At 44.4% G+C, this 27,663-nt stretch overlaps 1 protein-coding gene across 1 annotated transcript; it reads left to right on the top strand.

Annotated features, from left to right (window-relative positions):
* The first annotated feature begins 5,660 nt into the window (after nucleotides 1-5,660).
* Nucleotides 5,661-27,340, top strand: LOC125464599 (claudin-4-like). Its single transcript, XM_059655193.1, has 2 exons — nucleotides 5,661-6,216; nucleotides 25,982-27,340. Exons 1-2 carry the CDS (start codon nucleotides 5,726-5,728, stop codon nucleotides 26,613-26,615), a joined length of 1,125 nt encoding a protein of 374 aa, XP_059511176.1. The 5' UTR covers nucleotides 5,661-5,725; the 3' UTR covers nucleotides 26,616-27,340.
* The last annotated feature ends 323 nt before the right edge of the window (nucleotides 27,341-27,663 follow it).

Raw genomic sequence — 27,663 nt, 5'->3', positions numbered from 1 at the left:
CATTCCAAAAGTGGCCTAACCAATGCCCTGTACAGCAACAACATGACCTCCCAACTTGTATACTCAATGCACTGACTAATAAAGGCAAGCATACAAAATGCCTTCTTCACTGCTGTGTCTTCAAGGAACTACGAACCTGCACCCCAAGGTTTGTTTATTTGGCAACACTCCCCAGAACCATACCATTAAGTGAATAAATACTATCCTGAATTTCCTTACCAAAATGCAAACCCCAAATGCCATTCTTGGCTGATCTGCCCATCTGATCAAGGTCCCACTGTACTCTGAGACAAGCTTCTTCGCTGTCCACTGAACCACCAATTTTGGTGTCATCTGTAAACTTGCTCAAAAATCAGCATTCAGTCTTCCAATATTGTTTAAAATGCAATTTCCCCATTCTAATGTATTATTTGCAAATATCCTGATGAGTGCAAAAGCTTACAGTTTACTGTCAGCAATACTCAAATACAGAAACACACACATGCACTCTGCATTCAGTTGTTACATCCTAACCTGTTTCAAAATCTTTGGGAATGGCAGCAGGACTTGTTCCCTGTATTGCGCCAGGTCAGGAACATTTCCAAATTTGATTACTGGGTGGCAATCTGACATTTGCATCCTATGGGGTATCTGGACTTGCATCCATTGAAATTTTTATCAACCCAATTGGACAGGCTGAGGTTTGAAGTTTGTTTTTGATGGTTTGACCTCCCACAGGGTAACTCTTTTTGCCTTACTTCCATGCTCTGGTGGTCTCCACCAGTGGTGCCTGCTCTGGGATATGTTCTTTTCCCTTCACTTTGGGAATATGTTTACCTGTTATACTTTTCCTGGAACACTAATGCAACAGGATTCTCTTCTTCTGTTTTCAACCCCTGTGAATCTTCCAGTAAGTGAGGCTTCACTTTCACTTCCTCCTGGCCTGTCTGAGAAATTTTTTGGTCTCCCTTTTCATTGACTGTGAAGGTATCTGTTAACCAGCCAACTGACTTTGTTACAAAAATAGAAATTGCTGGAAAAGCTCAGCAGGTCTGGCAGCATCTGTGGAGAGAAATCAGAGTTAATGTTTTGGGTCAAGTGACCCTTCCTCAGAACTGATGGTATACTGACCTTATTATATCATCCTTTTTCACCTTCTCTGCATCGTTTGTTATATTTAAATGTTTACCTCTGGCACTTATGATTCCTTTGGATTCTATCTAGGCCCTTTCTGACATTTTAGCTGCACTTCATGTCTGTTTAATTCAAGCGACCCTCCCTTGTGGCACTCCAGCCCTCAGAAATAGGATTTCTGAAAGTTCCAGCTGCTCTGCTGTTCGCTTCCTCCAGATTTTCTGGAGTCGCTGGACTGCTTTTTTTTTAAGGGGTACATTTTGCTACCAAAGAGATCATTCTTATAAAAATACCTAAGCTTTCTACTTACTGACAAGCTATTCCACTCTTACCAAGGCTCACAACAAATTCACCATCTAAGTAAACTTGAATCTGTGTCACCTCCATACCCTTTCTTCATGATCCCTTTTATTGATGCATGACATTTAACTTGCTTTCACTCTAAGCTCTAAACTGTGAAATTCCTACCCTAAACATTTCTGACAATGTATCTTTTCCTTCCCTCTTTAAAACATTCCTTATATCCATTGTCTTCGAACAAGAATTTTGTCATCTGACCCAAAACAACCTGCATCAACACAGCATCAATATTTTTTCATGGCGGTCCTGTGAAGCAGCTCGGGATATTTTGTTCTTCAAGGAATTGCGTGAATACAAGCTGTTATTTTTTATTTCCTTGTAGTTTGCATCTATGTTGTATAAATAGTGTCATTTAAAACACAGAAGACGCATCTATGAAAGAGAGAAAGGATACAAAAGTCTTAATTCTCAAAAATGCAGGGAACCTGTGGTTAACATTGCCCTTTTTAGCATTATGCACTTTAACATTATTAAGACTGGAAATCTTGTTCAGCGTCCAAGGTTCATATTAAAGTTGTTCACTGAAGCTCTTTACCTGACTCAATAAGCATTGGTTTGGAGTGACCTCTCCTCTTTTAGATGTGAGGCTGTTCCTAGCCTTCTAACTTGTAGCCTTTCCCCATCCTGCATCAGAACCCAAGGTCTTCACCAGGGCCCAGGCTGCTGACCCTCACTGCTGCAGGACAGCACAGGAAAACCACGCAGGCTGCCATTGCCCACAAGACCTACCCTAGTTCAATAGTGTTGTCTTTCCTGGTAGTATTTATGTTGTAGCCGAACGAATGATTTATACAATGTTGAAAACTGGGTTACCCTTTAGAACCATGTTCTCTTAGTTTTCGACATTGAATATTTCCAGTATAGTATAAAACTTCATTTAAAAGTAATACAGTATTTACTAGACTTCCACTTGCAGACAGCAAACTTTTATCAGGGACTACATTACCCTATTACCAAAGCAGTATTTCAGAAATAATAAGCTTTTGTTCTTTGAAGGAATTAAAACTAACCTTCAAAAGTCGATGGATAAGGGGACAACAGACATCCTGGCATCATAGCAGCTGTCTATGATCGTTGGCTGAGTAGTTTGGGACAGGATGTTTTTGTGACTGGAAGGCTGTGTCCAGTGGAGTAAAACAGGGTTCAGTGCTTAGTCAGTGTTATTTGTTGTGTACGTTAATGATTTAGTCAGGAATGTAGAAGGGACCATTAATAAGTTCGCACACGAAAGAAAGGTTGATGGTGTAAAAATAGTGAGGAAGAAAGACACAGATTACAGGATGATATAGACAGGTTGATCAAATCAGCAAAGCAGTGGCAAATGGAAATTAATCCTGAAGCATGTGAGGTAATAACATAGAGGGAGTACCAACAAGGTAATGGAGTCCATGTTGAATGGTAGGGCCCTAAGAAGTACAGAGAATCTGAGGGCCCTTAGTGTTCATATCCATTGATCCTTGAAACCAGTAGGAAAGATAGATAAGAGATAATGGGAACTGCAGATGCTGGAGAATCCAAGATTACAAAGTGTGGAGCTGGATGAACACAGGAGGCCAAGCAGCATCTCAGGAGCACAAAAGCTTTTCTGATGAAGGGCCTAGGCCAAAAAGGACAGATAGATAAGGCGGTTAAGAAAGCAAAGTAGATACTTATCTTTATTGGCCAAAGAATTATATACAAAAGCAAGGAAATTGCAAGGTTAGGCTACAGCTGGAGTATTTTTGTGCAGATCTAATTACCATGATATAGGAAGGATATCATTGCACTGGAGAGGGTGCATAGGAGATTCACCAAGATGTTGCTGGGCATGCAGCGATTCAGCTCTGAAGAGAGATTAGATTGGTTTAAGTTGTTTTCACTGGAACAGAGAAGGCTGAGGGGGAATCTGATTAAGGGATACAAAGTTCAGACGGGCATGGAGAGGGTAGATTAGATTAGATTGGATTCCCTACAGTGTGGAAACAGGCCCTTCGGCCCAACAAGTCCACACTGCGCCTTGAAGCATCCCACCCAGACCCGTTCCCCTATAACCCGCATACCCCTGAACACTACGGGCAATTTAGCATGGCCAATCCACCTATCCTGCTCATCTTTGGACTGTGGGAGGAAACCGGAGCACCCAGAGGAAACCCACGCAGACACAGGGAGAATGTGCAAACTCCACACAGACAGTCAGCCGAGGTGGGAATTGAGCCCGGTTCCGTGGCACTGTGAGGCTGCAGTGCTAACCACTGAGCCACTGTGCCACCCTAGATAAAGAGACACTTTTTCTGTTAATAGAGGGTCAATACGAGGGAGCATAGTTTAATGTAAGAGCAGGAGATTTAGAAGAGATTTGAGGAATTTATTTTTCACCTGAGGGAGGTAGGATCTGATTAAGTTACACAAAGTTCTAAGGGGCATAAACAGGGTCTATAAGGAGAAACCTTTTCTGTTAGCAGAGGGTCAATACTATAGAGCACAGTTTAATGTAAGAAGCAGGAGGTTTAGAGGGGATTTGAGGAATTAATTTTTCACCCAGAGAGAGGTTGGTATCTGAAACTCATTGCTTGAAAAGGTGGTAGAGGTGGCAACTCTCAAGATATTTAAGAGTTGTTTAGATGATCACTTGAAATGCATAGCATACAAGGCAGGCCAAGTGCTGGAAAATGGGATTTGAATCAATGAATGTTTGATGACTGGAGTGGACACAATGAATCCAAAGGCCTCATTCAGTGCCATAGAAACTCTATGACTCTATGTTGTTTTCTGTATAACAACTGCATATCGAAGATTCTTAAAATACATTCATGGGACATGGTTGTCACTTGGTTGGGCAGCGTTTATTGCCAACCCACAATTGCCCTGGAAAAGTTAGTGGTGAGCTGCCTTCTTGAAATTCTTGTAGTTCAAGGACATCCACAATGCTGTTTGGAAGGTAATTCCAGATGTTGACCCACTGACTATGAAGAAAAGGTGAAAGAAAAGAAAAGATCAGGGCTCTGCGGGCCTTGATTGGAAGCTCACAGATTGTGTGATTATTCTTCAAAATGGTATCGGTCTTGGGTTTTGAAGATGCTGCTTGAGGAGCTTTGGTGAGTTCCTACAGTCATCTTGTAGATGGTATACACTGCTACCCTTTTGTATCAGTGGCAGAGGGACAGAATATTTAAGATGTAGGATGTGATTCCAATCAGGCAGTCTGCTTTGGTATTCTTGAGTGCTGTTGGAGCTACACTTATCCAGGCAAGTGGGGAATATTGCATTATAATCTTGACTTGTGCCTTGAGGATGGTGGACAAGCTTGGGATCTAATTTCACTTGTTTTATGGAGTTACTGCACCTACAAATAGCACTGTAGCTAACCATAAAGACACCTTTACCATCATCTCCCAAATGCATAATCTGGATAACCTAGAAGGTTGGGAGGAGCCCATGGATAAGAACACCATGGCCTACAGATTCTTCTCCAGGATACCCACATCCTGACTTGGACTATGTCGGCACTCTCTTGCTGTCATTGGGTCAAATTGTGGAACTCCCTTCCCAACAGCGCTGAGGGTATACCTCCACTACATGGCCAGCAGCGGTTCAAGAAAGCAGCTCATCACCACCTTCTCAGAGCCATAATGTGGAGCTGCTGGTGTTGGTCTGTGTTGACAAAGCCAGAAATCACATGATACCAGATTATAGTCCAACAGGTTATAACCTGGTGTGGTGTGACTTCTGAGTTTCACAAAAGCAATTAGTGAAGGGTAATAAATGCTGGCCAAGCCAGCGATGTCTCTCTTCCGTCAGACTTTTTCTTAGAAGGTTATGTTACTTGAACATACAATAGGCAATAAATTAATCAATATAATTTTTTTTTAGCAAATAGAAGATAGAACTTTTCATCAACTTTTTCACAGATCTTACTAGTCACAACCGGATCAGTGGTGACCTGTCTCCCAGGTGCGACATCCTCATAGCGCCAAAAGAGTCAATGAGCAGAAAATATACTTGGCTGCCAACAAAGATGCCAAGAACCAGTACAATGCCCAATATATTCTAATTCATTTCGCAAAAGGATCTGAAAGTAGATGACAATGTCTTCGGAATCTGGTTCAACGGGTATTCCCTGTTCTCAGCAATGGTAAACTGAGAACAGCAGCAAATGCCCGCCTACTACTGAGGGGTTATAATTGCCACCGCATTTCGGATCGCCCTCAGCTTGCTCCGGAACGCAGGCAGTTTGTTTCGGAAGATCGCGGATTACTGCTACCAAGTTACAAGAATGGCATCAATGGGACTCCAGATTCTGGGCATAGCCCTGTGTGTGTTCGGGTGGCTGGGAGCTCTTCTCACCTGCGTCCTTCCCATGTGGAGAGTGACCGCTTTCATTGGGAACAACATCGTGGTGGCGCAGATCATTTGGGAAGGTCTTTGGATGAATTGTATAGTTCAGAGCACCAGCCAGATGCAGTGTAAGGTGTATGAGTCGCTGCTGGCCCTCTCACAAGATCTCCAGGCTTCCAGAGCTCTGACCGTTATCTCCCTGGTGGTGGGTGTGATCGGTATCCTGGTGTCCATCGCTGGAGGAAAATGCACCAACTGTATAGAAAACGAGGCAACAAAGGCCAAGGTGACAATTATAGCGGGAATTATCTTCATCCTGGCTGGAGTGCTGACCCTGATCCCAGTGTCCTGGTCTGCAAACACCATCATCAAGGATTTCTACAACCCGCTGGTGACGGACGCCCAGAGGAGGGAGCTTGGAGCCTCCTTGTACATCGGTTGGGGAACCTCGGGTCTGCTGATCCTCGGAGGGGCCCTGCTCTGCTGCATCTGTCCCCCCAAAGATGACAGCTCATACTCAACAAAGTATTCTGCGCCTAGATCTACAGCTCCGATCAAGAACTACGTGTAACTGGGAAACGGATAGATCCGACCCAATTTCCAGAGATAAGACTAGACCAATGCTGTACAATGTGGACTTCACCAGCTTCAAAATCTCCCCTTCCCCCACCGCATCCCAAAACCAGCCCAGTTCGTCCCCTCTCCCCACTGCACCAAACAACCAGCCCAGCTCTTCCCCTCCACCCACTGCATCCCAAAACCAGTCCAACCTTTCTCTGCCTCCCTAACCTGTTCTTCCTCTCACCCATCCCTTCCTCTCACCCCAAGCTGCACCTCCATCTCCTACCTACCAACCTCATCCCACCTCCTTGACCTGTCCGTCTTCCCTGGACTGACCTATCCCCTCCCTACCTCCCCACCTATACTCTCCTCTCCACCTATCTTCTTTTCTCTCCATCTTCGGTCCGCCTCCCCCCTCTCCCGATTTATTCCAGAACCCTCACCCCGTTCCCCTCTCTGATGAAGGGTCTAGGCCCGAAACGTCAGCTTTTATGCTCCTGAGATGCTGCTGGGCCTGCTGTGTTCATCCAGCCTCACATTTTATTATCTTGGATTCCCCAGCATCTGCAGTTCCCATTGTCACTGTACATTGTCTATACTGTTTTGCATTTGGCAAGTTAAATCAATGTACTGTAAAACTAATTTGCTCTATCAATATCCTAACAACAACTCGAATAATTAATGTTGAACTGTACGTGCCTGTTTTTAGAGTTATCCGTGTGAGGTGAGATCTGAAGTGAGTGCACTTACACCCACCACAAGCTCAGGAACAGGGTTGGCAAATCTGGCCAGAGTCTGGATGTGAAAGTATTTGTAAAAGGGATCTTTGTTGGAGATGTTAATATTTCGTTCAATGTCGATGTTCATCGCGTTTTCACCGAGCGCGAACCTTCCTATAATACTGACCTGGCACCCGAATATCTGGGCAGATATGAAATGAGGCAGCAGCCGCCATTTCACACCCAGCGTGAAAGTGATAGCTGTGAAATGGGTCTCGACCCTCTCAGAATAGTTCAGTGTATCAAACAATGTGACTTTAACATGAAATCCTATTTGTATTTCCCCGTGCGTGGACTTATAGCTTGACTTTTTATTGCAAATTGTTCTCAATGTTACTTCCATCCTTTTTCTAAAAATATTGTCTGAACTCTTCTCCAAGCTTGGTTGTGTTTCAGGCAATGTTCGACAGTGATAGGGGGACTTGGTAACTTTGTAAACCACAACAGTCCTAATAAAATATAAATCTCTTTTACAACTGTTTCTCTTAATTTATGTTTGGTGTGGGCAAGTAGCAGCACTTAAGCATACAAATCCAAGCGATGAAGGGTCTAGGCCCGAAACGTCAGCTTTCCTGCTCCTAAGATGCTGCTTGGCCTGCTGTGTTCATCCAGCTCTACACCTTGTTATCACATAAGAAGCAGGCGGCTTAGGCTATAGTACAAGAAACATTGAAAAGTTTTAATAGGCCATCTGAAAATAAAACAAAAACATTGGATTCATTCTGGAAGGAGAAATTTGGAAAGAAAGAAGTTTTTAAGTTCTGATGTTGAAAATGGGATGGTTGGAGATAGAGTGCTAGTGTCATCCTGCATCAAAACAGACCTTTTGCTCCTACTCAATCATGCCAACTAAATTAAACTAGTTCTATTTGCCTCCTTGTGGGCTATATCCCATTAAACTTTTTCCAATTCATGTATCAGAGATAATGGGAACTGCAGATGCTGGAGAATCCAAGATAATAAAGTGTGAAGCTGGATGAACACAGCAGGCCCAGCAGCATCTCAGGAGCACAAAAGCTGACATTTCGCCTAGACCCTTCATCAGAGCCCGAAACGACAGCTTTTGTGCTCCTGAGATGCTGCTTGGCCTGCTATGTTCATCCAGCTTCACACTTTATTATCTCTAATTCATGTACCTGTCTTTTAAATGTTGTAATTGTATTCACTTCCTCTGCAGCTCATTCCCCAGCCTCACCTCCCTTGTGTGAAAAAGTTTCCCCTCAGGGCCCTTTTAAATTTTTCCTTTTTTAAATCTGTACCCTTTAGTTTTGGACTTGTCTACCCTGGGGAGAAAACCTTGACTATTCACTCTACTCATGTCCGTCATGATTTTATAAACTTGTATAAGTTCACCCCCCAGCCTCTGATGCTCCAGGTAAAATTGCCTCAGCCTATTCAGTCTCTCCCTATAGGTCAATTCCTCCAATCCTTGTATAACTTTTTTGAACCTTTTCAAGTTTAACAACATCTTTCCCGTAGCAGGGAGATCAGAATTGAACACAGTGCACCAAAAGTGGCCTGAACAATTCTCTGTTCAGCTCCAACATGACCCCTCAGCTCTTCTTCTCAATGCACTGACCAATAAAGGCAAGCATACCAAATCAGAGATAGTAAGAACTGCCAATGTTGGAGTTAGAGATAACACAGTGTGGAGCTGGATGAACACAGCAGGCCAGGCAGCATCAGAGGAGCAGGAAAGTAGACATTTTGAGTCGGGACCCTTCTTCAGAAATTTTTCATCCATGCTGACCAGATATCCAAAATTAATCTTGTCCCTTTTGCCAGTATTTGGCCCATATCCCTGTAAACTCTTCCTATTTATGTATCCAGAGATAGTAGGAACTGCCGATGCTGGAGAATCTGAGATAACAGGGTGTACAGCTGGAGGAATACAGCAGGCCAGGCAGCATCAGAGGAGCATGAAAGTTGACATTTCAGGTCAGGCACCAAATGCCTTCTTTACTATCCTGCGTACCAGCAACTCTACTTTCAAGAAACTATGAAGCTGCATTCCAAGGTCTCTTTCTTCAGCAACACTCCACAGGACTTTACCATTAAGAGTTTAAGTCCTGTCCTATTTGCCCTACTGAAAGGTAGCACCACACATATATCTAAATTAAACTCCATCTGCCATGCCTTGGTCCATCGGTTCATCTGTTCAAAGTCCCTTTGTGCTCTGAGGTAACATTCTTTGCTGTCCACTTCACCACCAATTTTGGCGTCATCTGCAAACTTGCTCACCATACCTCCAATATTCAAACACAAATCATTTACATAAATGACAAAAAGCAGTGGACCCAACACTGATTCTTATGGAACACCATTGGTCACAGGCAGCCAGTCTAAAAAGCAGTGCTCCTCCACAACCCTCTGTTTCCTACCTTCAAGCTAATTTTGTATCCAGATGGCTCGTTCTTCCTGTATTCCATGTGACCCAACCTCGTTAACAGGTCTACCATGCAGCATCTTGTTGAACTCCGAAGGGGTTTGGTCGAGGAGACAGTAATTGATTGTTACTTCACTCCAAATATGATGTACGTAAGCTTGGTCACTGATACAATGAAAATATGATTGCAAAATTGCACCCTATTTTTCATAATGACTGGGTAATCTTGTGATGTTAATTGATACATACGTATTGACTGGGACATCAGGGATAGCTTTTTCAAATAATACCATAGGAAGTTTTGCAAATATATGGTGTGGTCATTTATGTGTGCCTGAGGAAGGAGGTAGGGTTAGTGTTTAATGTCTCATTCAAAATAAAGCTCCTTCAACAGTGCAACACTCCCTTAATTCCATGCTGGAGTTTGATATTCAATCATTGTACTCTAGTCTTGAAGTGATAGTTGAATATACAACTTCCCACTCAGAGGCAACAGTGCTGCACTTTGAATGGACAGCTGAGACATTTACAGAGAATTACATAGAATGGTAGTACAGCATAACCACACAACACACAATCCAACTTATCTGTCTGCCTTTGTCTTTGTGCTTCACATGTGCCTTTTTTTCACTCTAAGTCATCCAAACCAATCTACATATTGTTCCAAAAGTTTTGGTTGAAACCTGTCACTTAATTGCCAAAATAAGTTTACAAAGAACATTAAACATGAAAGGGAATCCAAATATCTATAGGTTAATACATTATAAAACAATGGTAAAAGGCATGGAGCCAATTTGAAACCAGAAAGGGATTTACAGAGGGTTGTAGTGGGTGGTAGGTTAACTGAAGTATCAAATGATAATTTTGCATCTGTCTTTACCAAGGAGGAAGCTGCTGCTGGTGAAAGAGGAGATAGTTAAGAGCCTGGATAAGACCTGGTAATGTCGAGCCCCTTGATAGGTTGACCATACTGTAAATTGTTCAGTCACCAGGACTGGGTGGAATGTATTGAAAGGTTTGGAGGAAAGTAAGAATGAAAATTGAAGAAGTAGTGATCATGTACTTCCAATCTTTCTTCGATATAGGAATGTTTCCAAAGAACTGGAAACTAGCAAATGTTACACCCTTGTTCAAAAATACGTGAGGATGAGCCCAACAATCACAGATTAGTCAGTTGGACCTCGATGATGAGAAATCTGATACAACTCATAATTTAAGAAAACATAACAGCCACTCAGAAAATGTGGATTAATTAAAGAGACAAGCTGATTTGGTTGGGGAAAATTGTATCTAACTGATTTGCTTCTGCTTTTTGATAAGGTGACAGGCAGTGTTGGCGAGGAGAATGGTTTGTTGTAATGTGAACGGATTTCCAAACAGAATTCAACTTGTGAGCAAAATAAGAGACCATGGAATAAGAAGGATGGTATCAGCAACAACACTAAAATGACTGAGCACCAGAAAATAGAGAATAATAGTTCATAGTAATTTTCTGGATTGAGGGAATCTTATATAGTGGAGTTCAGCAAAGGCAGTGTAGGAACCCCATGCTTTTCTTGATATATTATGACCTATACTTAGTTTTAATGAAGTGCAGTTTCAAAAATGGTGGATGATATAAAGCTAAAAATATTTTCAACTGTGAGGAGAATTTTAAGAGACAATAGCAGTCTCATGGAATGGCCAGACAACTGGCCGATACAATTGAATTCAGAGAAGTGCAAAATCATTCATTTTGGTAGAAAGAATGCAAATATAAATTATGTGGCACAATTTTAAAGAGAGAGCTTGGTGTATATATGCATAAGTCATTGATAGTAACAGGGTAGTTTTAAAAAGCTGTTAAAATGCTTAGGGACCCTGAGCTTTATAAAAGATGGAAAGCGTACAAAAGTAAGATTATGAAAACTAATATGAAGCACTGGTTTGGCACCAACTGGAATATTATATCCAGTTCTGAGCACCATACTTCCTGATGCATGTGAAGACCCATGAGAATGATTCCAGATATGAGGAACTTGAGTTACATGGATAGATTGGAGAAAGTGAGGCTATTGGCTTTGGAGAAGTAAAGAAAGAGACTTGACAGAAATGTTCACATTATGATACTGCAGAATGGACAGTATGAAACAATTCCTAGTGTGGAAGATAAGGACACTAATTTAAGGTGATTGACAAAAGAAGTAACAGTGACATGAGGGAAAGAAGTTCTTTATCAGAGAGCTTTTAGGATCTGGAAGGCATTGTCTGAAAGTTTGATGAAGGTAGGTTCTGCTGAGGCCTTCAAAAGACAGTTCACTTCTTATTTGAAGAGAAAAAAACAATGTCCAGGAAATTAGAGAGACAAAGGAAAGGAGTTGAGTTACCTAAGTTACTACTACAATGAACTAACAGAAAGATGAGGGATCAAGTTTTTTTTTCCCTGTTTTTTAACCATTAAAACCTTTGGGAATGACTGTATACTGGCTACAGATACAGCAGGAATAACTCAATTTACTTTAGCATCATGCGGAAATATGAAATATGTTATGGATGCTTGCAGAATTCAAGCCTGTACCATAAGAATCAGATGGGGTGCTAGAAATCCAGCCACACCTAATTGGTTATTGTGTAAAAATTATGGTATAACTGCTTGATAGAGCTGCTAAGGTAGAGTAGTAGCATTTTACCGGAATAGTAATCCAAAGGATAAAGATAGACGTTATTGGGAATACCCAGCAGATTTGGTAGCATCAACAAAGCCATAAACTGAATTAAAGCAAAGAATTGCAGAAGCTGGAGCTCTGAAACAAAAACATAATTTGTTGCAGAAACTCAGCAGTTCTGGCAGCATTTGTGGGGAGAAAGTAACATTTCAAGTCTGGTTGCTCTTCATCAGATGTTCTGAAGAATCACCAGACTTGAAATGTTTATTCTGCTTTCTCCCCAGATATCCTGCTTGATCTGCTGAGTTTCTCCAACAATTCTGTTTTCCTATGAGAAACAGGGTGACATTTAAGTTGAGTGATGTTTCATCATTAATTAACCGAAAGGCTTGGACAAATGCCTACAGACACAGGTTTGAAGAGGAGAAATTCAAATCAAGTTATTCAAATGAAACTGGATGTAAAAAGAAGCCAGTATCAATCATAGATAGCAGGAACTGCAGATGCTGGAGAACCTGAGGTAACAAGTTGCAGAGCTGGATGAACACAGCAGGCCGAGCAGCATCAGAAGAGCAGGAAGGCTGACGTTTCGGGCCTAGATCCTTCTTCACAAATGGGGGAGGTGAAGGGGGTTCTGAAATAAATATGGAGAGAGGGGGAGGCGGATAGAAGATGGGTAGAGGAGAAGATAGATGGAGAGGAGGCAGACAGGTCAAAGAGGCGGGGATTGAGGCAGTTGAAGTGAGTGTAGGTGGGGAGGTAGGGAGGAGATAGGTCAGTCCAGGGAGGACGTATAGGTCAATTGGGTGGGATGAGGTTAGTAGGTAGGAGATGGGGGTGGGGCTTGAGTGAGAGGAGGAATAGGTGAGAGGAAAGGTTAGGGAGGCGGGAATGACCTGGGCTGGTTTTGGGATGTGGTAGGCGGAGGGGAGATTTTGAAGCTTGTGAAGCCCACGTTGATACCATTGGGCTGCAGTGTTCCCAAGCAAAATATGAGTCGCTGTTCCTGCAACCTTCGGGTAGCATCGTTGAGGCACTGCAGGAGGCCCAGGATGGACTTGTTGACTGATGTAAGGGCAAATGGACACCTGCCCCTACACCTCCCCCCTCACCCCTATCCAGGCCCTGATTTCAACTCCCCCTCCCATTCCTCAGATGCCTACTCCACTCTGCCCACGGCCAAGTATGGCAACTGATCTGCCCAGGACCATAAGAAACTACAGAAGGTGATATGCACAACCTAGACCATCATGGAAGCCAACCTTACATCCATGGACTCTATTTATAGAGCTCGCTGCAGTGGAAAAACAGCCAACATCATCAAAGACCCGTTGCACCATGGTAATGACCTCCTATAACCTGTTCCATCAGGCAGAATATACAGAAGCCTGAACACACGCACGTGCAAATTCAGGAACAGCTTCTTTTCGGCTGTTGTCAGATTATTTTTTAACCATTTTGTGGGATGTGGGCAACACTGGCTGGCCAGCATTTCATTCCCACCCTGAATTGTCCTGGAGAAGGTGGTGGTGAGCTGCCTTCTTGAACCGCTGAGGTCCAGCAGCTGTGGGTTAACCCACAATGTTTTTGGGAGGCAATTCCAGGATTTGAACCCCTCCACAGTGAAGGAACAGTGATATCTTTCCAAGTCAGGATGGTGAATGGCTTGGAGGGGAATTGAAGTTGGTGGTGTTCCCATATATCTGCTGCCCCTGCCCTTCTAGATGGAAGTGGTAGTGGGTTTGGAAGATGCTGTACGTGGTGAATTTCTGCAGGGCATCTTGTAGATAGTACACACTGCTGCTACTGAGTGTCGGTGGTGGAGGGAGTGGATGCTTATGGATGAGGTGCCAATCAAGTGAGCTGCTTTGTCCTGGATGGTGTCAAGCTTCTTGAGTGTTGTTGGGACTGCACTCAAGCAGGCAAGTGAGGAATATCCCATCATATTCCTGACTTGTGTCTTGTATATGGTGGAGAGGCTTTGAGAATTTAGGAGGTGAGCTACTCACTGTAGTATTCCCAGCTTCTGACCTGCTGTTGTCACCACTGTGTACATTTGGTGAGTCCAGTTGAGTTTCTAGTCAATGATAATCCCCAGGATGTTGATAGTGGGGGATTCAATGATGGTAATACCATTGAATGCCAAGGGGTGATGGTTAGATTGTCTCTTATTCATGATGGTCATAGCCTGGCAATTGTGTGGCACAGATGTTACTTGCCACATGTCAGCCCAAGCCTGAATATTGTCCAGATCTTGTTGCATTTGAACATGGACTGCTTCAGTGTCTGGGTAGTTACAAATTGTTCTGAACATTGTGCAATCATCAGCGAACATCCCCACCCCTGACCTTACGATGGGGGGAAGGTCATTGATGAAGCAGCTGAAGATGGTTGGGCGGAGGACACTTTACTCAGGAACTCCTGCAGAGATGTCCTACAGCTGAGTTGACTGACTGCCATCAACCACGATCATCTTCCTATGTGTCAGGAGTGACTCCAACCACCGGAGGGCTTGCCCCCTGATACGCACTGATTGCAGTTTTGCTAGGGCTCCGTGATGCCACACTTGGTTGAATGCAGCCTTCATGTCAAGGGCTGTCACTTTCACCTCACCTCTGGAATTCAGTTCTTCTGTCCATGTTTGAACTGTAATGAGGTTCGAAGATGGGTGGCAGTGGGTGAATTCAAACTGGGTGTCACTGAGCAGGTTATTTCTGAGTGGGCACTGTTTGATAGCCCTGTTGATGATACTTTCCATCACTTTATTGGTGATTGAGAGTAGACTCATGGGGCAGTAATTGGCCGGCTTGGATTTGTCCTGCTTTTGGTATAGTGGACATATTTGGTGAATTTTTCATGCTGACAGGTAGATACCAGTGCTGTAACTGGACTGGAACAGCTTGGCTAGGGGAGTGACAAGTTCTGGAGCACAAGTCTTCAGTACTATTGAAGGAATGTTGTCAGGGCCCATAGCCTTTGCAGTATCCAGTGTCTCCAACATTTTCTTGATACCACATGGAGTGAATTGATTTGGCTGAAGACTGGTATCTGTAACACTGGGGACCACTGGAGGAGGCCAAAATGGATCACCCACTTGGCCCTTCTGGCTAAAGATTTCTCAAAAGCTTCAACCTTATCTTTTGCACTGATCCGCTGGGCTCTTCCACTGTTGAAGATGAGGATATTTGTCGAGCCTCCTCTTCCAGTGAGTTGTTTAATCATCCACCACCATTCATGACTGGATGTGGCAAGACTGCAGAGCTTAGATCTGATCCATTGGTTGTGGCATCGCTTAACTCTGCCTATCACTTGTTGCTTCTGCTGTTTGGGGTGCAAGTAGTCCTGTTTGGTGGCTTCACCAGGTTGACTTCAGATATGCCTGGTGCTGCTCCTGGTATGCCCTCCTGCACTCGCCATTGAACCAGGGTTGATCCCCAGGCCTGATGGTAATGGTTCAGTGGGGAATATGCTAGGCCACGAAGCTACAGTTTGCGCTGGAGTAAAATCTGCTGCTGTTGAGGTCCACATCACCTCGTAGATGCCCAGTCTTGAGTTTCTAGATCTGATCAAAGTCTATGCTATTTAGTACAGTGATAGTGCCACACAATACGATGGACGTTATTCTCAGTGCAAAGGTAGGACTTGGTCTCTAGAGGACTGTGCAATGGTCACTCTTACTGATACTATCATAGACAAATCCAACCGCACCTGGCAGATTGGTAAAGATGAGGTCAAGTATGTTTTTCCCTCTTGTTGGCTCCCTCACCACCTGCTGCAGACCCAGTCTACTAGCTATGTCCATTAGGACCAGACCAACTCAATCTGTGGTAAGCTGCCAAGCCACACTTGTTGGTGGACATTGAAATCCCCCACTCAGAGTACATTTTGTGCCTTTGACATCCTCAGTGCTTCCTCTAAGTATTGTTCAGCATGGAGGAGTACTGATTCATCAGCTGAGGGAGGACAGTGTGTGGTAATCATCAGGAGGCTTCCTTGCCTATGTTGAAACTGAAGCCACCAGACTTCATGGGGTCTGGAGTCAATGTTGAGAATTCCCAGAGCAATTCCCTATTGCCCCCTTTGCTGGGTCTGTCCTCCTGGTGAGACAGGACATATCCAGGGACGGTGATGGCGATGTCTGTAAGGTTTGATTCCGTGAGTATGACTATGTCAGGCTGTTGCTTGAGTGGTCTTTAAGATAGCTCTCCTAATTTTGGCACCACCACCAAGATGTTAGTGAGGAGGACTTTGCACAGTCAACATGGGCTGTTTCTACCATTGTGTTTTCCAGTGCCTAGGTCGTTGCCAGGTGATCCATCTGGTTTCAATTACTTGAGACTTTGTAGCGATTTATACAACTGAATAGCAAGCTGGGCTACTTCAGAGGGCAAAGGGTCTACCACATTGCTGTGGATCTGGAGTCACATGTAGGCCAGACCAGGTGAGGATGGCAGATTTCCTTCCCTGAAGGACATTAGTGAGCCAGATAGATTCTCAATTCCAGATTTGTTTTTAAAATTCAAATTCCATTATCTGCCATGGTGGGATTCAAACCCGGGACCCCAAAACATTTGCTGAGTTTCCGGAATTAATAATCTAGTCATAATAACACTAGGCATTTACCTACCCCTAGGAATGTTGAATCGACCCTGGCTTCAAAGAACGTGATCTGAAATATAACCTGTATGCCGCTAAGTCTTTTTGATCTGGCATCCTTTGCTTGTTGTGATCTGCCTGTATTGCTTGTAAACAAAGCTTTTCACTATATTTCGGTAGACATGGCAATAAATCAATCAAATCAAATTAACTCATTAGAGCTGACGTGAAGTGTGGAGGGTGCAGCATTTATGCAACAGGGGGTGAGGGGTTTTGAGTGTTAGGGGAGAAAAGATGTTGATAGTTCAGGTTAAGCGATCAGAATGTGAGAATGGCAGAACATTGGTGTGTCCAACTGCCAGACATTAAAGAACAGTTCCACTGGGGTGGTGGGAGGTGACAGAGGAGATGATAACAGAGAATGTAACAGGTAAAGCTAAAATAAATGGAAGGAATGGGAGTTGAGTTGGTTCACAACTTGAAGGTGTTGAACTCAATATTATATCAAGAAAGTTGTAAAGTGCCGAGTCGAAGATGATATGTTGTTCCCCCAGTTTGCACTGTGATTCACTGGAGCACTACAGCACGCTGACAATAGAAAACTGGGCATGCGAGCAGGACACTGTGTTGAAATGACTGGCAATGGGAATGTCAGGGTGCTGCTTATGGACAGATTAGAGGTGTTCTGCAAATTGCTCACCCAGTCTGTGCTTGTTTCTCCAATGTACAGTAGGCCATATTGCGTGCAGCGAATACCATGCATGAGATTGGAGGAGGTATGGGTGAAATGATGCTTCACCTGGAAAGACAGCTTAGGCCTTTGGATGATGACCAGCGATGAGGTGAAGGGGCAGGTGTTGCACCTTCTGTGGCTACATGGGAAGGTGCTGTGTGAAGCGGGGTGCGTGCAGTAATTTGCCGCTAAAGATGTGTATTAACCTGGTAATATGCGGTGTAACTGAAAGAAGTTATTTTTATGTGGATTCTAACTACCATAAAGATCATGCCTTAAGCTGCCAAATCTCTTAGTTTTGAATTTCTGGTTATTTTTGAATTTGTTCCTGCTCTTAGTTTTGAATTTCTTTCCTTAAAACTCTGCTTCATTATTTCTTTTTTCCCCTTTAAGACGTTCCATAAAATGGAGCTGCTTGATCAAGATTTTGGTCATCGAGTTCCAATGCTTTCCTTAGTGGCTTTGTGTCAGATTTTGTTTCACAATACTTTGAAAATGTCCTGGGGACATTTTATCAAGTTAGAGGTGTTGTATATCTGCAAGTTGCTGTTGAGAAGTAGGGGCTAATTAAACCCTTGGCTCAATAGTTACTGCAACAACTCGACCTTTTTGCTGAATCCATCAGGGACGATGTGAGCTGGAGATGGGTGACTGTTCCAAGCAGTGGAGACGTACAGGTCAAAACTTCCCCTTACATGAATGACATCGCTGTTTTCTGTGTGTTCCACTGTCAGTGCGTCTGATCATCTGAGACAAGATTGAGCTGGCCTTGGGTGCCAAGGTATATCAAGGCAAGAGCGAGGCCATGGTCTTTAGGACCTAGGATGAATGATCCTTTATACCTTTCACTGTCTACAGATTGTCTGAAGGTGCTGAGTATTTGGTTCGGAGGGCCTGGGGCATGGGCAAAAACTTGGGAGGAGTGTATTGCTATGGTGAGGCATAATCAGGGCAGGTGGGAGCACTGCTCCCTCTCCATTTCGGATTAAAAACTTAGTCATCAAGTGTGAGCAAGTTTTTGTCTTGTATGTAGCATGGTCCCATCTATTCTCTAGGCCTGTGCCACTGCAGTCATCTGAGCCATTTTCCACTTCATCTGGAGATCAAAAATGGCCCATTCCTGAAGGATCGGCATGTATAAAGCTCCAGATGGGGTGGGGAAGAATGTACTGATAACTGTCATCCTGATGGCCGCCTTTGTTTGTGGCTGCGTCAAGCATAGACGCTCAGTACGGAAACACCACGCACCAAGTAGTTGGACCATTTATGTCATCTGACCCTCATGGAAAAAATCTGTGAAAGAAAACATCTTTGACCACAAGTCCATCAGTAATGTTCTCAAGACTGTGCAGGAAAATGAGACGGTTGATCCTCTTGGGTGGTTCTTTGAGCAGACTATCAAAGTCATTTGGCAGAATGCCTCATCACCAGAACTTTCCAACAAGCACAAAGACATTACTTGGCTGATGGTGAGAAAGACACTGCCCATGAGGTTCTTCATGCATGCCCGGAGTCTCCCTGCCACCACACTTTGCCCTTGCAGGAGCCACATGGGGAAAGAGACTATCACAGATCTCCTTCTGGTATGTATCTTTGCAAAGAAGGTCTGGAAAGAGAGGTAGTGGCTTCTGTCCAGGTTTGTCCCAAGCAGCGCTGTGACACAGGACTCTATGGTCTGTGGTCTGTTCCCTGAGGCAGGGACTGGTGACTCAAATGCATGTGAATAGTAAGGAAAGACATGGATTTGTTGCAATTGTAGAGGATATCAAACTCCAATGTTTGTTTCAAAAGCAGAAGTTTCTGGAAAAGTTCAGCATATCTGGCAGTGAAGAGAAATCAGAGTTAATGTTTTGGGCCCCAAGACCCTTTCTCAAAACTGATGGCTAGCTAAGAAAATATTGGTATATTCCCTGTAGAAGATAGGGTGGAAGGGAAGTTTTTAAAGAGTAGGCGTTAGGTGGGAATAGAGCCCAAAGAGACAGAAGAACAGTTGGACAAACAAAGGAGTGGATAACAATCTGGCTGGGAGGGTGAATAGCTGTTAATAGAAACTGTTAGCGGCTGACAAGGCCTGTGTGTAATAGCAGACCATGTGGTAACAAAGCCTGGTGGGTAGGGGTGGGGACTAAGACACAGCAGAGTTCCAGCCCCAAAGTTTTCGAAATCAACATTGAGCTTGGAAGGCTGCGGGGTTCCCTATGGACAATGAGGCATTGTTCTTCCAGCTTGCGCTGTGCTTTGCTGGACCACTGCAGCAAGTCTGGGGCAGAGATATAGGCCAGGGAACAGGGTGGTGTGTTGAAGTGGCAGGCAACTGGAAGCACAGGGCTATTTTTGTTGGCAGAATGTAGGTTTTCAGTGAAGCAGTCATCCAGTTGATGCTTTGTTTCCCCAGTGTAGAGGAGACTACATTGTAAGCAGCAAATGCAGTAGACTAGATTGTGTGAAGTGCGGGTAAAGTGCTGCTTCATCTGGAAGGTATGTTTGTGCTCTTGGAAAGTGAGGAGGGAGGAGGTAAATGGCTAGATGCTAAACCTTCGGCAATTTCAGGGGAGGTGATGTGGGATTGTAGGGGTTGCTAGGAGCAAAGGAAGAGGTTACCAAGGTGTCCTGGAGGAAACCGTTCCTGTGGAAGGCGGTCAAGGCAAGAGAATATGTGCCTGGTAGTGGCATCTTACTGTTGGTGGCAGAAATGGCGGCTAATGATCTTCTGGATGTAAATGGTTGTGGATGGTAGGTAAGGACAAAGGGACTCTGATTGCTGTTGCAATTGGGAAGACAGGGGTTGAGGGACGAAGTGTGGGAAATGGGTCGGACCTAGTTGACGGTCCTGTTATCAACACTGCTATTTAATCCTCGGTTGATGAAGAATGTGGACATTTTGAAGGCTCCCTTCTTGAATTTGGCATCATTTGAACATATGCAATAGAGACGGAAGAACTGGGAGATGGAATAGAAACTTTACAGGAAGCAGGGTGTAGAGTCCAGGTAACTGTGAGAGTTGGTGGGTTTATATTGGATGTTCGTAGCCAGTCTATCCCCAGAAATAGAAACACAGATGTCAAGGAAGGGAAGGGAAAAGTCAGAGATGGACCAGATGAAAGTGAGGGCAGTGTAGAAATTGGTAGTGAATTTGACAAACCTTTCCAATTTTGGACGAGAGAGGTGAGCAGCACTGATGTTATCATCGATGTGTTGGAGAAAGAATTGTGGGTGGGATCTGGAATAGGACTGGAATAAGAAATGTTCCAAATACTCCACAAAGAGACTGGCATAATTAGGGCCCATATGGGTTCCCATGGCAACTCCTGTGAAAATTAGAGGAATTAAAAGAGAAGTTGATTGAGGTGAGGACGAGCTCGGTCAGGCGGAGGAGGGAATGATCGGTGGGGGCAGTTCATGCCTTTGTTCCAGGAAGAAGTGAGGAGTTCTGAGACCATTGTGATATTACACGTCCATGGTATAGAGGAGGTGGCTGAAGCCTGCAAACTGGAAATTCTGAAACTGATGTAAAGTGTCAGAGGAGGCACAGATGTAAGTGGGCATGTGCTGGATCAAGGGAGAAAAGACCAAGACAACGCAGGAAGAGATGGCTTCTGTGGTGCAGGAATAGGAAGAAACCATGGGTCTCCCAGGCAGCCCTGTTTGTGGATCTGTGGAAGGAGGTAGAAGCAAGCTGTGTGGGCTTGGGATAGTATCAGCTTGGAGTAAGTGACGGGGAGATCACTAGATGAATTGAGGTTAGTGAGCGTGTTTATACAATGGCCTGATGTTCCATGGTGGGGTCATTGTCCAAAGGAGATAGGAGCATATATCTTAGAGCTGACAACGTGGAAGACAGTATGCCAGACTATAATAGCAACACCCTTATCGACAGGTGTAAGAACAAAGTTAGTGCTGGATCTGAGTTCACAGAGTGCAGTCAGTTCATGAGGAGACAAGTTGGAATGGGTGAAGGGACAGTGAAATTGAGGCAACCAATGTCATGTCGGCAGTTCTCAGTGGACAGGATGAGTGCAGGTAGAAGGCCAGAGAGATGTGTCCAGGTGGGGTGATCGTGTTGGATGTGGGCAAAGGGGTCTGTGGGATAGAAAGAGGATTCTTATCCAAAGAAATGGGCATGGAGGTGAAGACAAAGGAAGAAGGGTTTGATGTTGTGCCTGAAGTTCATTCAGGTGAAATGCAGAGGGATAAAATTGAGACATTTGCTGAGTACAGAATGTTCAGCATTGGACAGCGGAAGGGTAGGAGGGATGGCGAATACCCAACAGAATGTGGGGTTGGGGAAGGGAAGGAGTCAGAGAGAAGGGGAGGAGTGGAAGGTTCCCGAGGGACATGGGTATCTCTGGCTTGTTGCATCTTGTGTGGCTTGATACCTGAAAGGAAAACAAATAGTTTCTTGTTAGCATGATGAATGAGCCGGAGGATGAAGTGGAACCACGGAGCGATGCAGCCCTGAGCCAGCATGATCCGATGCTGTTGGAGAGAAAGGTAAAGACTGTGTACATGACGATGCATGGCATTGAGTTGGGTCTCAGGATGTTGTGAGAGCAGCTGTCTGTGGAATATTGAATATCGTGGAGATACCTCTGATCCTCTAATGATTTAAAGCACAAGCAATGAAATTTGAGTTGGAACCATGTGGGGTGAGTCTGAGCTGCAGACAGTCATCAAGAAATGTGATGAGGCTGTGGAAATGAGTTTTAGCAAATACCTGTCAAACAACAGCAGTAACAGAGAAATTAATGATGGTGGACAAGGAAAAAGATTGGAGCAGAAATCCCATTGGAGAGAGGAGTAGAATTTCTTCAAGGTGGGCATGCCTGGAAGAGGTGTAGCAGTGAATTAAATACTAAATAAAAACTGAAAGAACTACAGATGCTGTCAATCAGAAACAAAACCTCAAAACTAAATCTCAATGGGTCTGGCAGCATCTGTGTACAGAAATCAGAGTTAATGTTTCTGGTCTGGTGATCCTTCCTCAGAAACTGATAGCTGAGGAAAATGTTGGTTTTTATACAGAAGATAGGGGAGGGGGAGGGAGTAGGGAGTAACTGATCAGTGGGGATAGAGCCCAAAGACACAGAAGTACAGTTGGACAGACAAAGCAGTGGATAATGGTCTGGCTAGGACAGTGAATAGCTGTTAATGGAGACTGTTTGTAGCCAGCAAAGGGTTGTGAGTAATAGCAGAACATATGATAACAAAGTCTGGTGTGCGAGGGTGAAATCTAGGACATTGGAGAGTTCAAGCCCTCAGGTTTTTGAAGTCAATTTGACTTGGAAGGCTGCAGGGTCCCCAGGTGGAAAATGGGATGTTTTTCTTCTAGTTTATGCTGAGCTTTATTATAGCACCACTGCAAGCCTGGCAAAGAGCTATTGGCCAGGGAACAGTGTAATGTGTTGAAGTGGCAGGCAACTGGAAGTTCACTATCAATTTTATGGTCAGAATGTAGGTGTTCTGCGAAGCAGTCACCGAGTCTACGGTTCGTTTCCACAGTGTGGAGGATACCACATCCTGATCCATCTCTGACTCCTCCCTTCCCTTCCTATTTCTGGGGATAGACTGGCCAATAATATCCAATATCAACCCATCAACTCCCGTAGTTACCTGGACTATACATCCTCACAGCTTGCTTCCTGTAAACACTCTATTCTATTCTCTCAGTTCCTCCTTGTGTATGTTCCAACGATGCCAACTTCAACAAGGGAGCCTCTGAAATGTCCACCTTCTTCCTCAACCAAATGTTCGCCAGCACTGTTGTTGACAGGGCCCTCTGACCCATCATCCGGACTTTGGCCCTCAACCCCTCTCTTCCCTCCCACTAAAGTGATAGGGCTCCCCTGGTCCTTACCTACCATCCCACCAGCATCCACGTCCAGAAGATCTTTAGCCGCTACTTCCGCCACCTCCAGCAAGATGCTACAATTAGGCACATATTCCCTTCCCCTCTCTTGTCCGCCTTCCATGGGACCGTTCTCTAGGCGACACCCTGGTCGACTCTTCCTTCACTTCCATTAGCCCCCCACAGCCCTGTGGCACCTTCCCCTGCTATCGCCGAATGTGTTACACCTACTCATTTACCTCCTCCCTTCTCAGTCTCCAAGAGCCTAAACATACCTTGCAGGTGAAAGCTGTGCTTTTGTTGCACTTCACAAAATTTAGTTTACTGCATTTGCTGCTCACAATGTGGTCTCCTCTACATTGGGGAAATGGAGCATAGACTTGGTGATCATTTTGCAGAACACCTACGTTCAACCTCCAGTTGCCTGCCACTTCAACACACCACCCTGTTTCCTGTTCAATATCTCTATCTCAGACTTCCTGCAGTGCTCCAGCAAACCTCAGTGCAAGCTGGAAGAACAACACCTCACTTTCTGCTTGGGGACACTGAAGGTTCCAACCTCAACATCGAATTCAATAACTTTAGGGCTTGAACTCTCCTGTGTCCCGGTCTCCATCTCCACACACTTAGCTTTATCACATGGTTTGCAATTACACACTACCTTGTTGTTTGCCACTAACAGCCTCCATTAACAGCTATTCATCCTCCTACCCAGATCATTATCCCCTCCTTTGTGTGTTGAACCTGTCTTTGGCTGGAGAACTGAAGAAGAACAATTCTTCAATCCAATATTGGTGATGGAATGGAAATGTGACTTACAGCTGATTCAGGATAGAATATGCTACCATAGTGTAAGCAGTCTGGTTCAGAAATAGACAGCTGCTAGGGAGTGAAATGAGGACGGTAGCTAGAGAATGGAGTTGCTTATGGGGATAGAGACAGTGGTTTTGTTCTTCCTAATAATAAATTAGAAGAAATTACTGGTCATCCAGTATTTGAGGTCTTTTAAGATATGTGACATGTCAGAGGCAGCAGAAGGTCATGAATGATGGTGGTAAGTTAGAACTAGGTGACATTGGCAAGTGTGAGAACATGCTGATGCATTTCCTATGTTGTACCAAGGGACAAACTGTACAGAAAAAATAGGAGTGAGTCAAAGGAAGATCTTGGAAGCACACATATTAGATGGGTTGTTACATTGCCCATAGTGTTTAGGGATGTGCAGGTTAGACGTGCAGGGTCATTGGATGTGAAGCTGGAAAAGCACTGCAGGTCAGACAGCATGGCAGGAGCAGGAAAGGTACAGAAAGTAGAGCGCGGGGTTGGGGCTGGGGGAAGGGCAGGTGGGATGGTGGCGGACGCATGCAGGTACGAGACTATAGTGAGCTGGAGCGGATAGATGAATCGGAAGATTGACAGGTTAGTTAGGGTCAGGGTGGCGAGAAGAAAGTGGAGGGCTAGCCGTGGGATAAGGCTAGGGGTGGAGGGATTTTGAAGTTGGTGAAGTAGGGGAGTGGATCTGAGTCCGATGCTCGTCGGGGGTCGGTGCGGACTCAATGGGCGGAATGATCTGCTTCCACACTGTAGCGATTCCATGATACACCAGAGGTAATGTTGCAGCAGCGGGAAAAGAAGCCATTGCAGATGATAACAAGGTGTGGAGCTGGATGAACACAGCAGGCCAAGCAGCATCAGAGGATCAGGAAAGCTGATGTTTCGGGTCTAGGCCCTTTTCGCCTCCCTGACCTTAACTAACCTGTCGTACTGTCTTACGAACTAACTACTCACCTATCTGCTCCACCCTTGCATTGACCAATCACTATAGTCTCCATAGATAACAAGGTGTGGAGCTGGATCAATACAGCGGGCCAAGCAGCATGTAAGGAGCCGGAAAGATTGAATGTTGAAGAGTGTATAGAGGGTCGGGCAGACCAACAACTGGCATCAGAGCGGATAAAGACGCGCTGCCACTACAGTGATCTGGGAGGACAGGAACACACGACCATGATGCAGCGCCAGTGATATTTTATGTAAAATAATCAAAGATGTTGATGTCACTTACATCCTCGTTGTTTGCTTTGGATGATAATCATTTTACTGACTTGATATTGATCATGGTTTGAAAACACTCCTTGCTTTTATCATTACTTTCTTCCCTTTCACGGGTGTCTGTTGAAACCGATTTATTTGCATTCCACGGTTTTCCTGAATTCAGATAAGAAGGCATCATTGTTCATCTTTCAGCAGGCACCTGCCATCGGTAGAATCAGAGAAGGAAATGGATAGCGGAGTGTTTGTTTTGCATCAATTCGACGAATCTTTGCAATGCGAAAGTTGCCACGAAGAATTAAAGTGACAGGTAATAGCATTGCTTTATTTACGAGAGTTGCCAACACAGATGCCAAAGTTTTATTTATGCAGGTACCTCATCATTTCGCAAAAGATTCTGAAAGTAGATGACAATGTCTTCGGAATCTGGTTCAACGGGTATTCCCTGTTCTCAGCAATGGTAAACTGAGAACAGCAGCAAATGCCCGCCCACTACTGAGGGGTTATAATTGCCACCGCATTTCTGATCGCCCTCAGCTTGCTCCGGAACGCAGGCAGTTTGTTTCGGAAGATCGCGGATTACTGCTACCAAGTTACAAGAATGGCATCAATGGGACTCCAGATTCTGGGCATAGCCCTGTGTGTGTTCGGGTGGCTGGGAGCTCTTCTCACCTGCGTCCTTCCCATGTGGAGAGTGACCGCTTTCATTGGGAACAACATCGTGGTGGCGCAGATCATTTGGGAAGGTCTTTGGATGAACTGTATAGTTCAGAGCACCGGCCAGATGCAGTGTAAGGTGTACGACTCGCTGCTGGCCCTCTCGCAAGATCTCCAGGCTTCCAGAGCTCTGACCGTTATCTCCCTGGTGGTGGGTGTGATCGGTATCCTGGTGTCCATCGCTGGAGGAAAATGCACCAACTGTATAGAAAACGAGGCAACAAAGGCCAAGGTGACAATTATAGCGGGAATTGTCTTCATCCTGGCTGGAGTGCTGACCCTGATCCCAGTGTCCTGGTCTGCAAACACCATCATCAAGGATTTCTACAACCCGCTGGTGACGGACGCCCAGAGGAGGGAGCTTGGAGCCTCCTTGTACATCGGTTGGGGAACCTCGGGTCTGCTAATCCTCGGAGGGGCCCTGCTCTGCTGCACCTGTCCCCCCAAAGATGACAACTCATACTCAGCCAAGTATTCTGCGCCTAGATCTACAGCTCCGAGCAAGAACTACGTGTAACTGGGGAACGGATAGATCCGACCCAATTTCCAGAGATAAGATCAGACCAATGCTGTACATTGTCTATACTGTTTTGCATTTGGCAAGTTAAATCAATGTACTGTAAAACTAATTTGCTCTATCAATATCCTAACAACAACTCGAATAATTAATGTTGAACTGTACGTGCCTGTTTTTAGAGTTATCCGTGTGAGGTGAGATCTGAAGTGAGTGCACTTACACCCACCACAAGCTCAGGAACAGGGTTGGCAAATCTGGCCAGAGTCTGGATGTGAAAGTATTTGTAAAAGGGATCTTTGTTGGAGATGTTAATATTTTGTTCAATGTCGATGTTCATCGCGTTTTCACCGAGTGCGGAACCTTCCTATAATACTGACCTGGCACCCGAATATCTGGGCAGATGTGAAACGAGGCAGCAGCCGCCATTTCACACCCAGCGTGAAAGTGATAGCTGTGAAATGGGTCTCGACCCTCTCAGAATAGTTCAGTGTATCAAACAATGTGACTTTAATGCCCGATCACATTTGTATTTCTCTGTGATTGAACTTATATCGCAACTTTTCATTGTATAGTGTGCTCTAATGTTACTTCTATTCACGAATTTTTTGAAGATTATCTTTTTCAAACTGCCTTGTGTCTGCCTTCTGTGCTATATACTCAATGATCTGCGTACTTATTCGTACTGTAAGTCATAAAGGCCAAAATAAAATCCAAATGTCTGATAACGCCTTGTATTTTTATCTGAAAGTACGCCTGAACATAGAATATCAGGTCAAAGAGGACCTGCCTAAAAAGGTAACAAGAAGAAACAAAACATAACTTTCTCTTCTGTCGAATCATATTTAAGGAGACCAGGTAAATTATAGTGAACATGGACAGAACCTTGGTTGACCGCATTTGCAGCAATAACTCTGGTTCATTGTATAAAATAGTTCGGAAGGCACTGGAGAAAGAAGAAAAATGCTTACTAAAATCATCAAAACAGAGAAATTGAATTTCCATGAGGGCAACTAGTACTGTTGTAGAACCTTTATATAATTAAGTGCCA

The sequence above is a fragment of the Stegostoma tigrinum genome, chromosome 27 (genome assembly GCF_030684315.1).
Source record: "Stegostoma tigrinum isolate sSteTig4 chromosome 27, sSteTig4.hap1, whole genome shotgun sequence".
Lineage (NCBI taxonomy): Eukaryota > Metazoa > Chordata > Chondrichthyes > Orectolobiformes > Stegostomatidae > Stegostoma > Stegostoma tigrinum.
This window is presented reverse-complemented; position numbering and strand designations above follow the sequence as displayed.